Source organism: Pieris napi, chromosome 3 (assembly GCF_905475465.1).
Source record: "Pieris napi chromosome 3, ilPieNapi1.2, whole genome shotgun sequence".
NCBI lineage: Eukaryota > Metazoa > Arthropoda > Insecta > Lepidoptera > Pieridae > Pieris > Pieris napi.
Window position 1 is genome coordinate 3,290,330 of NC_062236.1, and position 16,690 is coordinate 3,307,019.

General features: G+C 32.7%; 1 protein-coding gene across 1 annotated transcript in view; it reads right to left on the minus strand.

Annotated features, from left to right (window-relative positions):
- Positions 1 to 9,620, minus strand: part of LOC125063744 — a 52,508-nt gene extending 42,888 nt beyond the window's left edge. Inside the window, exon 1 of the mRNA XM_047670339.1 lies at positions 9,262 to 9,620. Coding sequence (XP_047526295.1) covers positions 9,262 to 9,332 — 71 coding nt within the window. The 5' untranslated portion in view covers positions 9,333 to 9,620. The remainder of the gene's footprint in view (positions 1 to 9,261) is intronic.
- Between the last annotated feature and the right edge of the window lie 7,070 nt (positions 9,621 to 16,690).

The following is a 16,690-nucleotide window of genomic DNA, read 5'->3' on the forward strand; positions in this document are numbered from 1 at the left end:
GGTGAATGACCTCTGCCCCATGTGAGCTGCTATTTACGTATATGCGGGATGATTGTGACGTAAATACTATCCTTTTATATAACGCTGTGCGCGTTCAGCGATTTATAATCCTAAAATCGTGGGTTCGATTCTGGTTGTGCATCGATTTTTCTGTATATCCAATTAAAAGTTGTTCGTACGGTAAAGGAGAATATTGTTAGGAATCCAGTATGTATCATATAACCGATTATTATTTAATAAAAGCGTTTTATCATCGTGATACAAATTTCTAAATCATAAAGACTAAATTAGTCCTATAACATTGTTTGTCTAACACTCTTAAACTAAAGCACAATTTAACGGACGAAGAAATGCTTTCGAAATATAATGTTAATTATATTTTTAAAATACTAGCTGCCCCCGCGAACTTCGTTTCTCCTTCATTTTACTTAGCCTATCTGTTTAGTACATACTTCCGGTGAAATAATTTTTAAAATCGGTCTAGTAGTTTTTGTGTGAAAACATTACAAACATACATACAAAATCATAAATGTTTCCTCTTTATAATATTAGTATATATATAGACAAAGTTTATTACATACATTTTTTTCTTTTTCTGTTTCCTAAGTTCCCACGTTAGGTCACCTAATCATTAATCAATAGATTAGACTTATTACTGATCTATAGGAAGTCCTTTTACATCAAACTGGTTTATTCTACAAAGATTCTTTGTATTGCGGTTAGATATATAAGTATATCATCATTGTGGTCTTGTAATTTAATATATTCGTTTAAAACGATATAATATTATGCCTTGGGTTCATATAAGACCAGAAAATTTGTATATTTAAGTACTTGGACGCATCTTGAAAATATTTTTTTAATGTTTTCTTCTCGTGATGTATTTATTGCTATCTTATAATGAAGAAACAATAATTGACAGAAATATAAACCACAAGTAATATTTTTAATAAATTTCTGTTTTAGACTAGCTTAGAGATATCAATATGAATTGAAAATAATACGTTTAAAATAATCTCCGTCGCGTACTTAGTGGTTAGCGCAAATGACGATTAATTCATAGTAATAATAATTGTTTCCGAATGGTACAGAAATCTAATCCTTATACGCGTAAATATTAATAATGAGATGGTCACAGGAATGCAGGATACACTGTCCTTCAAGTATGCGTATCAATTCGACATTGTCAAAAGGCCGACAACGCATTCGCGAACCTCCGGCATTGTGAGAGTTGTGAGTCCTCAGTTATATGGAAACAAAAAAAAAAACTAGCTTCAAGTAATCTATAAAACCTGTGTTAGTATATGTGAACGAGGTAGTAAACATAAAAACCTTTTAGACAAAATATTTCCACATTTTCTTACTTTTCCTATACGATATCTGTGGAAAATGCAAGCTTTTCAGTAGGAAGTGCTCTTTGCGTCTATTTTTAGATTCAATCTAAATGAAGGTTTATACGAAAGAAAAAATGTTAAACGAAACCTACTTTTATAAATATAAATAATGTTTCAACAATTTAAATGTTATATGAAACGATATTTAAAGTAGCAAACATAATTTGCCCGTATATTTTGTTATTTTTTAAGTTTTATAAAATGTTGTATTTAAAAATTTGCGCTTCAATATAGTTGATAATATTATTTATTCACTTTATTAACATATAGTTTAAAATACAATACCTGTCACTCACATTTCTAGAGTAACAACAAATTAAATGATTTATAGCAGAACGCTGAACGTGAAGTAATGTTTTCACTTAATAGTACACGAGTAATAAGCATGTTCAAAAGGCCGCACAACTTTGTATTAATGGACTCTGTGGTTTATGGAATCGCTATAAATAGCCAGTCAGCGCTGAAATACAACTTTTCAATTAAATAATAATTGTTAATTAAATAGGCTGAGCTTTCGGTGTTGGGCATGACTTGTATATTTAAGTATTTAATAAACATACGAGTAATACTTAATAAGCTTAAAAAATATATAATAACTGAAAACTAAAATATATTATTAAAAGGAGTTTAATAATATATTTTAGTTTTTAGTTTTTTTGCAAGCCTTTTGGCAAGGTTCCGATGATACTGGCAGCGTTCCCCCTTTGAATATTTAGACTAATTCTTTGTCCAAAGTAGATGCCAGCTCTTAGGTCTCCTGTGATGTCGACTAAGCTATTTTCTATTTCCTTAAAAAGCCTTATATTCAAGTGGTTGCGTCCTGTGGCTTTATTGTTAAAATACCATTATATTTTGTTCATTTGTGACTTGCTAAGGTAAGGTTCCTCATGTTGAGGCAAATTTCAGGTTATATGATTTGTGCTGGAGTTATATTAAAGTTAGGGGGCTATGGTTTATTGTGAGTGATAATTATTTTTTAAGAGATTAGAATTGTAATTAGATTACTTCCACTCACATCCCATCCATCCTTTCCCTAACATTATCAGTCATTCACTTCTAGTGTGTACAAACGTCTCAAACATATAAACCTGTATATTTATTTTAGTAATAAGTCTCAGCTTTCTATTTTTCTTTATATAGTATTTTGGTAACAATTCTTAAGTTGCAATTTCATTAAACCGTTGGAAGGGCGAAGTACCCTGATGTACAGGTCTCTCTAGACGTAGTTCAGGGGCTCCAATTTCTGCTACAACAATGTAACTTGTTAATAAATAAATAAATTTTGAATTTTATTAGATTAAAGTGTTCGTCAGAACTGTATATCTGACATATTTAGATTTTGCGTTCACTCCCGTCCGCTCACGTTTTCTTTCACAGCGCTGGTCCAAAAGCTTGCTTGTACGAACTTAGGTTTAAGTTATGTACGCTTAACCACTAGGCCAACGCTGCTGTTTTATTTAAATTGAATTAAAAGTCGACGCATGATAAAACAATGCAGGAAAAACTGAAAAAAATATGATATCAGATTTTTTGGTGAAGTGCCAAGATTTCGTGAAATCACGAAAACCAAAATTGTCTTCTCAGAAGGAAATTTGGTTTTGAGGTTTGTATTAAAGTGTAAAATAATATGAAAAAATAATAAAATGTGTTTGGTTAAATGTACAAATCTGATTCAAATAGTTTTTTTTTTTGTTATTGCACAGTGCATTAATCGAGAAAAGTCACGCCGCGTTTGAATTTACGCGAGTGAAACTTGGCACAGTTATTAGTAATTAATATCTATATCATGAAGGACAACGTTTAAATTTTTTTAAAATAAAACAGTTTTAAGGCAGGATTTCGAATTTTCTTTTCCACACAATTTAGTAATATCTGTCAGTAATCTGCATAGCAATAGGAAGGGGGTAAAGGATGGAATAACGGAAATGTCATATAAATACGATGATCTAACCTCCGTAAAAAATATAGTTCGTGTTCTGTTAATTGTAACAATTATAGTTCCCACCAAAAAGCTAGAGCTATTAGATGCGTAGAAGTTTTATGTTTTTTAACTAAAAGAGCACCACCACTATGTGGAACCAGCTGCCCACTGATTGTTTCTGAACCAATTAGACTTATCGTCCCTTAGGAAAAGAGAGTACCAATTCTTAAAAGGCCGGCAAAGTACTTGCGAGCCTTCTGGCAATGTGAGTGTCCATGCGGTATCACTTATGATCCGGCCTTCTGGCCTTTGACCCCCGGTTCTATAAAAATGGAATATAAACTCAAATTTGTATTGTATTTTGAGGCTTCAGTAGCATGAGTTGTGTATCTAGGTGATATCGAGTAGGTAGGTATGAATCACAATTTTCTATCTTCCAATTACTAATTTGACGTAGGCGATTTGGATTTCTACCAAATCAGGAATAATTAATGTTATACGTCAGTAATCTGTCTTAAATGATAGGTATGTTTAATAAGTGTTCTTTTTAGTAATAGAAACTTTTTCAAACAAGTCTAGACTCTAGAAGAGCCTTCTAATGAGCGACGCTAATGATTTATATTTATTCAAAAGTCTAAAATACAACTGTGGTTCAGTCATCTTGGACACAGAATTGGGGTTCAATTCCGGAGAAAGACTAGTTATTTATTTGAAATGAAGATAAAATGAATCACCGTTGCTCTTCTAAAGATAAATTGTGCGTACCTTGTTGTAGGCCTCATCCCACACTGCCCCATATTACACAATATTTAATTATTATATTAATTGTATTACTACATCTGCTATATTATTTCTTATTATAAACGATTAGTACAGACACATTGCGACACTTTAATTACTAAAAAGCCTCAAGACTGACTGATATTAGATAACACTCTAATATTATGTTAATTGTTTATCTTAGAGGTTATTGAACGATCCAAGCTATACAAAGTTCAATTTGATAATAATAGCACGAGGCATATACATTGTATTTGCTACTGATTACAAATCTTACAACAAACATTTCAATACTTTTGTCACGTATTTGTAAGAGCGCGTAGATTGTCCGCACATTTGGTATACTAAAATCCAGTTTGAAGGACGAAATGCTTCCGTTTAGTTCCAAATACGGCCACGGAGCGCTGTTGAACTTTTACAATTAAATACATAGAACACCTGATGTTAAGTGATAATAATAGTACGATGTATATTTCTTTGTATTTGCTACCGATTCCAATTACCGCACTTTCTCAATAACAGAGGGCTCGCAAGTCAAATTTGTTCGGAAATACGTGGGCAGCTGGTTCCACATAGTGGTGGTACGCGGCATAAACCACGTTAAAAAAACGCTCAATTGTGGAACGACGGACGTTGATTTCATATTGTCTGGACGTACGATGATGAAACTCAGCTGCAGGTATTATTCGCAAGATCTCCTCTCTTACAAATGTCGACACAACAACATGACATCTACTATGCCTAGTGCCTACATAAACGCAACTAACTTTAGAAAAAAACTTCAACGTGAACATTTTCTTAACATCCAATCCCTCAGTTGGGTATAAATATTAAACCTTTGCGTACATTTCTCTTCAATCTCTTTGCAATTAATCCTAATGCAGTTCTTTAGTATTATGACATTAAGGAAATTGCACTAATGGAAAGCTCGTGATAAATACGTAGTAACTTTCTCTTAAAGTTGTGTAGCAACTAGAATTCAATTAACGTTATATAACATATTGCGACTTGCCCACGAAGGAATATTTAATACATTTATAAACAAATTTGATTAGAAGAGATCTAATAGATTATTAGGTTGACCATCTGATTTTGAATTTTGTTTCCACGAGCCATACTTTTAAATAAACCTAAATTTCATGTGGTACTGGCAAAAATCTAAAAAGTTTAATTGCACCGTTTTAACTAAAGTACTCATCTGTCTTATAAATACTAATTGACAAAAACGAAAGCGTCTTTTGATAGAAGGGGTGAAATTAGATTGATTATGTTTTCATGAATAAGCGATCGCGGACGCTGGGAAGTACATCGAGTTATGTAATAGAAATCCAACATTAAAAAAAATTCAAGAAAGATTTTTATCATATTCTACCTAGGCTCCAAATTCCGTATCAATTTAGTTTATTTAATCAAAAAGTAGATCCTTTCATTTTAGAGAACTCAAAACACTTATTGTTTGTGAAGGAACACAGGATTTCTAGGTTCTACGCAGTGTTACCTTAGAATAATTAAAACTACTTCCAGCGTTTCTTACAAAACGTAATCAATTGAAATACGTAAAAAATTACGAATTTATTGTGTAATAGTTAGGTAGCCAAATCGAGAACGTCTGCGTCAGACTTTGGCACTCTGAAACGCCTGAAATTTACTAAATTAGGAAACTATAAATACATGTGTAATACTAGTTATGTAGCCAAATCACGTAAAAATTGTAGTACTTCTATATAATTGTTAATTATAAAATTCCTTGGACTGTGTATTTGACTTTTGGAGTGTATATTTTACAGAAAAGTTCAGGGCTTGTTGAAATCTATGAGACGGACGCATTAGATTGAACAATACGTTAGAATATGTAATTTAAAATTTCATAGTAATTCCAAAAGTTTTCAAACTTCGGTCAAGTGAATGGTACATTGGGACGACAATAAATCTCATTTTGCAACCTTGTCCGCAGTCCGGAACATTGTTAAAATTGCAATTAAATTAATTTTTGCTGTATGGTCGTGAAAAAAATTCCAAAAGTTCTGCAAACTTGGGGAAGTTTTCGATATAATATTTCATATCACGTATAAAATTTGCAACCAACCTAAGTGTACGGAACATTTTTTGTTATTTATTTTATTTTCGATATATCTGTCAAATTTGCAGAACTTTTGGAACGTTTTCCTTCAGTTTAATAAAGAAAAACATTAATTTTTAATAACAAAAAATGTTCCGTACACTTAGGTTGGTTGCAAATTTTATACGTGATATGAAATATTATATCGAAAACTTCCCCAAGTTTGCAGAACTTTTGGAATTTTTTCACGACCAAAACTTATTTTTAACAATGTTCCGGACCGCAGAGCAGGTTGCAAAATTTTATAGTTTGTTTTAATACCACTCCCGACCTTACATCAAAATTTGAAAACTTTTGGAATTATAATGAATTAATTGTCTTGACTGACTGGACTATTATGTTGATGGCCTTATAAGAATTGGTACGCTCGTTTCTTGAAAGACTCTAAGTCGATTTGGTTCGGAAATACTTCAGTGGGTAGCTGGTTCCACATAGTGGTGGTGAGCGGCCTTAACGAGATAGGAAAACTAAAGTAAGGTGGGTTTAGATCGTGAATGAATTATGATCTAAAATTTAAGACTAGTAACTCGTGAAATACATAGAAATTTTGCACGTAGTACAAGCTCGTAGCTCCCAAAATACGAATATTGATTGTCGTAGCGTAGTAGCCGTGACCTGAACTCGGCAGCTACCTTTTGGCAGGTCTCCAGAATCCGGGGTTTTAAATTGCCCCTCAGCAAGCTGTCACAACGACGATATAAGTCAATACTTTAGCGTCGTCAATACGGTTTATACTTGCCAAATATGTAAATACTTAAATTCGCTTTTTATTACAAAATCGGTAAAATGCAGACGTTTTGGTAATATGTATTTCCATCGTTTGAAAATGTTTGTATTGGGTTAAAATTGACAGCTGATAATGCTGACTAAAAATATATGATTATTTAGAGTATATATTCCGTTAATTAACGTATAAAAGTTGTGTCAATGTTTGTATGAACAATTTTACAATGCAGATACGCGCAAAACTAAATTTTCCTGATAAACTCTCGACAGCGTTAAATTCTTTGTCAAACTTATGATATTTCATCTGACAAAGGTATGAAAGGAGCTTCCTTTTGTATGTCTGTTTCTCGGTTATGCTTTGAGTTTACATCTAAACAACACATCCGTACCAACTCTACCGTACAAAGTAAGCTGCTTATCAACACGTGAATAATATTATTGCAGTATCATTAATTGCTATTATGTAGGTGAGTGTCGCATTGATAAGACTTCTGAGACAGTATTCGTTCCGCATTACCTTGGCTCTAATTGTAATCTTTTTCATATAGTTAGCACTGATTATCTAAATAAAATTTTCTGCGAAAATAAATTGAATTTTTGACGAAGTTTCTTGGTATCTATACGAATACGCACCAAGGTTTTGTGCATAAAGTATTATCAATAAATATTATAGAACTGTTTTAAAAACTACTACGCATATTACATGGTAAACAGGTTTTATTGATAAGAGGTAGGTGAGTGAACTGGTTAAGACTGTTTAGAGAAATTTCTTAGCAATTCTCGAATGCTATCGTGACTCCGAAACATCTCACAAAATCTGTCTATGATCATACACTTACTTTTCATAAGCCGTTCATTACAACATTTCCATAAAAGAATAATTATATACAAACATGACTGCAGACGGGAAAATCATGTAAACCATACAATATTTGGAAAATCGCACATAGGAAGACGACAAAAAATACAAATAATTATAACAATAAAAAACATGCACGGCTTATGAAAAGTATAACAATTACACTTATGAGTCTTAAAATCAACTGCTTGTGCTACAAAATGCTAATTTTATTTATAACGAAACTGTTGCAAATGCAAGACAGAAACAGCTGTATCTCTACTGAATGTTAAACTATATCGTTTATTACTATAGAACAGGGGGCACACGGGCAGTAATCTCACCTGATGTTAAGTGATACCGCCGCCCATGGACACTCTTAATGCCAGTGGGCTTACGAGTGTCCAATTCGTACGCTCTTGTCTTGAAGAACCCTAAGTCGAACTGGTTCGGAAATACTTCAGTGGGCAGCTGGTTCCACATAGTGGTGGTGTGCGTGCAAAAGCTGCCATAAAAAAAACCCTCAGTTGTGGAACTACGGACGCGCGTCGAGGTGAAACGTGTGGAATTTCGTATGATTCGTAAGATGATTTATTTCTGATATATAAATCGCTAACCTTAACAGTTCGTCATAGAACGGAATCTTGTCTCACCTTTGTCTTGCTATTGTTGTATTATGTTTCATAATATCATTAAAGGTGACCAAGAAGTTCTACATATCTTGTCACATATGTTTTGATTGCGTCCACAAAGGCGAGTCTCATTGTGTGATTTATCGTAAATCAAGACGTCTATATAATTTAAAAGTAAATTGTTTTCAAGGAATGTATTAATATAGGAAATTCAGACCTGAGTTGCGATGACGCATAAATTTGATATTCAGTTTTAAAGTAGACCCTTGTCTTTGTGTGTTTTTTACTCTGTGCTTGCCTTTTTAAAATAAAGTATGTCTCTTAGCGATCATATTAATCACAAGTGATTTTAATTAAGATTATTATAAAAGATTAAATCTGACGCGATATTCGACGGAGGCAAAAACATACACGATGCATTTATAATCTGTATTACTTAGTATATTATAAATTAATGTTTATCATATTTTAAATCAACAAATTACAATATAATTTACTACTACAATAAATAAGTATTGAATGCACATTATTCTCTATCGGAATATGGAATATTTCGTTTATCACCTCATAGATAGCAATGTACTTATTGACAAAGATACTGTATAATGGGCACTGAGAGGGAACTGCTATTTGTTCTATTTACCCAGATATGATAACAATGAATTACGTATTTGTAAATAAACAGTAATTATCAAGCTAATTAATATGTTTTACACAGAATATGTTAATTGTAATCTACATAATCGATACAATATATGTGTAATTCATAAGGCAGATATCACTGCTTAGTATAAGCGTTTAGGATATTAGGATCGATTAGAATCCTTTTTTTTATTATTGATTAAACTCACCCAATTTCTCGGTTGTCCAAGGAGTTATTTGACGAGCGCGGTACCAGTGGCCGGTAACTGGATCTCGTCATGTTTACCACTTAGCAGGTTCCCCTCATCAGAATAACGGCACCTTCTCTCATGGATAATAGCTATTTATCGCACGTCACGTACAATTGATCACGACACGCCTGACACACAACGATACGTACTAACAACTGCCTTGTATTGTTTCGCGATGTTTATTCACTTGATAAGCTATCTATTAAATATCAACGAGGAACGTGTTTATTGCAATGCATTTATAGATAAATAAAATGCCGAAAACGGCTTGTAAAATTATTTACGTGAGCGTTGTGAATGGTTCGATCAATAAAATTAAGCTTGGGGTGAAAGCTCGTCCCCACACGTAGGGCCGGTTTGCGAATACAATTTATTTGCGCGCCATCTTTGATACAATTGCGGTACTGAGTAAGTGGTACCTGTGAGAGGTACTAAATTATGTAGTAGAGAACTCTACAAGAAGCTATGGATTGCTAGACGCTTTTGTAATTGAAAATGTCTCAAGTGGCTGTTCACTTCTATTCCTTGTTTCCTCTTTAGAATTATTATACAGAGATAACGGCATTGCTACCTATTTAACATATAATAAAATAGGATTATACAACAATTATCATCTGTTTGATAACTTTTATGATAAGTATGTGTCGCAATGTGTAAGATGTAAGGACAATCGTATATATAAAAATACATTATTTTATAGCACCTGAAAAAGTAATAAAATATATCTGTTAGCAAATAAATGTGCTGTTATCAACTTTTATTTGCTCTAGGTATTTAATTTGGCTCTTGGTAATAGCATCTGCCCTTTCTATTTTCATTGATGAATATTTTTAATACGGATTAAAGTATTTTAGCCGCTCAAAGACATCTTTCAATGGATTTAGAAACATTGCCTTAATTTGAATTTTATTTATTTAATTACGCGGACGGATTACACAATTAAATTTACGTACAACCAGCTCAATAAACATACATTTAAAGCAGTAATATTAAGTTAAGAGATAAATATTTCAAACACTTGTTTTTTCTGTCAATGTTTACTTTGGTTTTACATTTTATAATTCGTATAATAACCTGCCCAAACAGAAAAAGCAAGAAGAAGAAATATATACCTACACTTAACCAAACATTTTACTCTTACAATAAAATTAATTTTCTTTTTTTTCCTCATCGGTGTTCTCTTCAGACTTCTTGTCTTCCTTGATCAACTCATCAAGTTCTTTTTCAGCATTTTTGAGGTCTTCTTCAGTAAGGTTGAGGTCCGGAAAGCGTTTCTGAAATATGTTGGTAGGTCTATTCATTAAATTGTATCGGTTGTATGTATTTAGTTTTAATATTTACTTGTATTTGTGTTTATCATGATTTTACTACATATATATTTTTTATAATAGCCAATATTCATCTTTACACCGCTCTGAATAATAAGACCGCCCTTTTTCACCTTTTGTTAACTTTTATTAATATGAGTTCTCTATTAAACATTGTGATGTAAATACTATTATAAAATACTTATAATATTAAAAAACAGAGACGCTACAACCAATAGGTTTCCGCCTCTGATTTGTGTATGTGTTTCGTGAATATTTGTTTTTTGTCATTGTCAAGTAGGTGATCGGCCTGTGCCTGATATACGCCGTCGACTTTTTGGGTCACGATGATATCCTTCACAGTACGAGCGAGTGTAAGCAGAAAGTCTATTGGTGTACACGCCGGATTCAAACCTACGACCTCAGAGTAAGATTCACACGCTGAAACCCCTAGCCCAACACTGCTCTTCCGAAATACAAGTGGGATTTTACTATTGGAAGACTCACGATACTGTTTTATCTGTATGCTATCATCTCAAGTCACTTATAAATGTATAATCGCGTATACCTTCACTCTTCGCTATAAAAAACATATTTATATAAAATACGTCGAGACAAATAAATAAGCAAAAAAAGACGTATTTTTGATTAATTTTTTTCCTTAATCGCTTATCTGGATACATCCCATTGGATAGACACATTTATGGGTCTCTTTAATTGGTTATTTTCTAGGATCATGTGATCAGCCCTTAGGGCGCAAGGCCGTTATAATAATTGCTTCGCCCGAAATAGATGTAAAAGCTTTAAAATTTTGACGGACGTTTTATTAAACTATTAACTGTTTTAATGTTATCAAAGAAGTATGTTTACTGAAATACGAAAGATAAGATTATTGTTTGAGTGGCAGAGAACCGTCTTTGTAAACTTTGCAGGAGGAAAATATTGATACAAAACAATGATTTGTTTAGTATTACAATGTGAAACAGATTGTCAGCATTTTTTTCAGCGAGTATTGTCTATAAAAGATGTTTGTATAATTTGGTTTCGCACAGTGTATCTGAATATTCTAGACTCGAGTTTTATGTAACAGTAAATATTTCAGGTAATAGAGCAAAGAGCATCGGGAGGTACTAATAAAGCAAGACAATTCTACAATACATATTATTAAAACAATTTAAACGCCATTTCTATTCACGGTGATTCTAGAAATTAACTTGCGAATAGTGTCTTAGTTTAAGCCGACGTGATAGTCCCTATAAAGAAAACTATTGGTACAACAGACGCTCTTTAAATGCCTGCCATGCATGATGCAATAATTTGACAACAGATATTATGGCGATTAAGATTAAGATTTATTTTTACTTACAAGTCATACAATTGATTTAATATAAAATGCATGCTAGCTAAGAGAACTTGTTTAAGTATTTCTTTCTCATATTAATTGTATTCATAATGAGAAATAACTGCTAACCACGACATTACGAGAGTTACCTTCAATACCTACAGATACTCACCTGCAGTTCCTTCAATGAATTCTGCATATCATTTTGTTGTGACCGTAGTCGCCTTGGTAGCATAAAAACAGCATGAAAGAGTCTTAACATAACCCATCCGAGGCCTGTCATGATGCCATACGTGAACATGCTCTTCAGCATCGCCCAGTAATCAACGCTCACTTCTTGGCTTTTCATAATAGCAGTTTTATTATATCGAATGAAAGTATGAAAGACGCGCGTTCATAAGTGGGGTTGGATGTAATATGTCCACCGATGGCCCATTTCCCATCGAGTCAATGTCGTAGTCATTATTAATGACCCTGGGGAGGCTTACACGTGTTTGGTTATAAACGTTTTAAAATAAAAAAATCTAAAACCGAAAACGGACCGTTTAAAAAACAGGAAACGTGCAGTTCTATAAAAAATATGGACAAGGTGTTCATGGACATTCAAAGTGCTAGAATCGCCAGTGGGTTGCTATAAGTAGCACCTAGTTTTAGAAGAATATGTCGAGTATATACTTCGGTTTCATATGGAAATTTCATTGAGCAGTGTTGGCCTAGTGACTTCAGCGTGCGACACTCATCTCTGAGGTCGTAGGTTCGATTCCCACCTGTGCACATTTCTATGTGCGCATTTAACATTCACTTGAACGGTGAAGGAAAACATCGTGAGGAAACCGACATGTCTTAGACCTAAAAAGTCGACGGCGTGTGTCAGGCACTGGAGGCTGATCACCTACTTGCCTATTAGATTTAAAAATGATCATGAAACAGATTCAGAAATCTGAGGCTCAGACCTAAAGAGGTTGTAGTGCCACTGATTTATTTTTTTCATATGGCAAAGTTCTTACGATTTTTGTCAAGATCTTTTTATGAATGAAAATTCTTTATTTAAAAAAAACTATTCAGCTTTTTACTTTATATTGAAAAAACTACTGAAAAACAATGTCCACTAATTGCGCAAACAAAGCCATTTGTCTACAAGGTTTCGGAAAAAATCAATAGAAGTAATTGCTGGAAATAAAAACCTTTTATTGTAGTTTTTGTGTATGACATCAATTACCATGTTGGTAGTTATTAAAAATGAATATGTTTTTAATTTGTCGGATTATTTCATTGGCTTAACTTGGCAGGTTGTTATTTTGCATCCCATAGGTGTAAGGATTTCTGGTATTACATATAGTATATGTATATATTTACATATTTATATATATATCATATATTTACATATATTTAGATTTCTTACATCTTACCATAACACTCAGCCGCCAGATCGCCTTCCATCGCTACGCAAATATCGATAATTGACCGAAACATTCTATGGATGGCACGATGGAGAGGCGGAAAGTCAACGAAAAGAAAATGCTTCTATATTGAGTAGGAAATTAAGTACATAGTGTCCAAATACAAGCATCAGAATATATATATATATATATCAGAATATATATATATCAGAATATATATATATTATATACGGCCTCATCGTACTGCCAGTGGTCTTCCGTATCCAGTCAGAATTTACTATGACTCCAGTCATAGAAATAGAACGATAAACAATTGGTAGTTAAATCTAAATAATTCGGGTACGAAAATAAAGAAAAACCATCATACAAAGAAAGTATTTATTATATTCCATTATATACAACAAAAACAAAAATAAATATTGACTTGATAAATCTGTCTTAATATACAAAAATCTTAATATTCAAGTTATTTACAAACGATATTATACATATTAATTATTTATATGAATTTTCGAAAACTTTTTGGAATGAAGTCTTGTTATTAATTACTAGGAAAAACATACAACATGGCCCCTGGAATACGGATTATTGATTTTTATGGCCTTCATCAAATACGTTTTGTCACATTCATTTACTAGCGAAGTGACACTAGAGTGACAAGGAGAGAATACCTAACTTCTATATTAATGCCGGTGTATTTGTGAGTTAGGGGATAAGAGGATTAAAGATTTTTATGGTCATATTTATTGACAAGATAAACCTCAAATATGTATATATTAAGTCTAATTATTATCAGAGTGGTAAAGACCATTCAATTCAATAGAAATTTTAATCTTTTTTTTTCAAGAATTATAAAAGTGTTGAGATCACATGTATTTAGAACGTTGGTATGATTACTCTGTATCAAATAAAACGCGTTTAATTATGATCACTGTTTTGAATTGTCTCGAAGTTTGACGTGACACGTGGCGTGACCAGAATAATGGTCACGGGTTGACAATTAAATTCAAATATAATACGCGTTTTAAGCAGGTAGTGTACACAAATAGAAGAATACTGATAAAAGATTTATTAGAATGACTGTGGCTTGACAGTTCTTTGGTTTGACAGTTGAAGTGACATTAGATTCTGTATTTTTATTGAAACTTTAAAAGGTGATTCCATATTCAATTGAATTACGACTTCGGGTTTGACTCGCCCAGACATAGGGAAATACGGCGCCTAATTCTTGACGATATCTTCTAAAAATAAATATCCACCCATTCCTTTAAATATTCTTATAAATTGTAGGTATTACATTACAAAACTTTAGAAATATTTTCGTATTTAACCACATGACATCTACAAAAAGCGTCTACGGGCGGCCACGGGTAACCACTGTAAAGCCTAAACAATTATTCTTATTAAATATTGCGTTACTGTAAAGTAATTATTTAAAAGGCGATATCGGTTCTAGTACAAAATTGAAAGGCACTTTCAACATTATAGATTCGACTATTAAATTTTAACTTTGTGTGTAATCTTTCCAATGGTTATCAAAGAAGTAGGCTCCTTAATCACCTCCTACAGCTAATAACAAAAAAGCCTTTAATGAAGAGACACACCAATTTGAGTTATGAAACCTTTTATCTCAAAGTTATGACAATATTTTCTCTTTCCGAACTCTAGGACTGAAAATCATAAAGCCCTTTCAAACGTTCCTTAAGCGTGGCTTAATATACACATTCGTAATTAAGCTGTCTAATTGCATGCTAGGTCCTTATTGCTTCACCCAGTCTCTGATTATAATTACGCTTAACTATAATTGAGAATAATCGCAGAGCAGTGTGAAATATAAAATAAAATCAGGTACTTTTATAAATAGCTACGAACAAAGCGGCCTTAAAATTACTATTGCCTTTAGTTTAATTTATGATATGATTTTAATCCAACTAATTAAGAATTATAAACAATTATATTTAGACGAATTGATGTATTTAACAATTCGAAGGTTTATATTAAACATATTAATGAATAATGATGAAAATAAATATTTATTTAAAGTCTTTTTTCTTTTGATTCTTTGTTTCAGAAGGATTTAATAACGCAGTAAGTTAGAAGTCTTTGCGTTACCGGTTACAATTGTTTATTTATATATGTCACCGTAAAATTGTAAACACCGTTAGATTGTAATATATCTCGCGAGATTGTAAACTGTCGAAAGATTGTGAACCTCAACGAACTGCTTACAATTTAAGGTATTATTATTCGGTAGTTTTATGAAATTGTTGGGAAGTAAAATTAATCTGTAATTGACCAAAGAAGTTTGAATGATAACTAAGTTAGTGCAGTACAATCTATCGAATAATAATACGTTAAATTGTAAGCAGTACGCTGAGGTTCACAATCTTTCGACAGTTTATAATCTCGCGAGATAGATTACAATCTAACGGTGTTTACAATTTTACGTTAACATATACATATAACGTGACAGACAATGCCATTGGAGGCAAACAAAACATTCCGGCAAATAGACACCGTACACACATTCACATATGAACCGCACAGACAAAATATTCTTTTCGCGAATACTCGCCATATCATGATTTTGTCTCACCACCATTTATATAAAAACGGCAATTCACTTAGGAAGAACGTGTCAGAACACGGCACGTGTTTGCAATTCTCAATGTGTATAAACTCAAAGACAATTGATAATTCTCAAGAGCTGACATGATATTTGTTTAGAAATATAAGCGCTTCGTTGCTATATCTAAAACTCCAGCCGTGATCAGCATCTTGAAGTTTCAACATTTGGTTAATCTATTATTTCCGTGAAAAGGTTATACTTGCAAAACACTTAATGCAAATCAACTTTTGTTTTGATTTTCAAAGTCCGTTTATATAGACAGACATTTTATGATCATGACAATTTTATTATCTGCGCATGAACCTTAATCGGGGTCAGACATCAAGGCAATTTGATGCTCTACTCACGGTGTCCGGTATATGATCACAGACGCGTATACGCTGACAAAATGCCTTATAGAGAATATTGTTCAGTCACGGCTGCATAATAATCTGCGCAGCCTTATTACGTTATATAAGTGGAAGAATATTATATTGTCTATGATGGCACGCATCTGTCACGCTCTATGTTAAATGTCTGTGGATATAAACAAACCATAAAGCGTATGGAGGTAGAATTCCATGTACCCGATCATACATTTACATATTCGATACATGCCTAGTGCAAATTTTAGAGAATAAAATGAGCTTTCTATAGAATAAATTACGACTCGTACCAAATACTGGTGTTTTATATAGAACCTATTAATGTCTACAAACAACTACGTAAA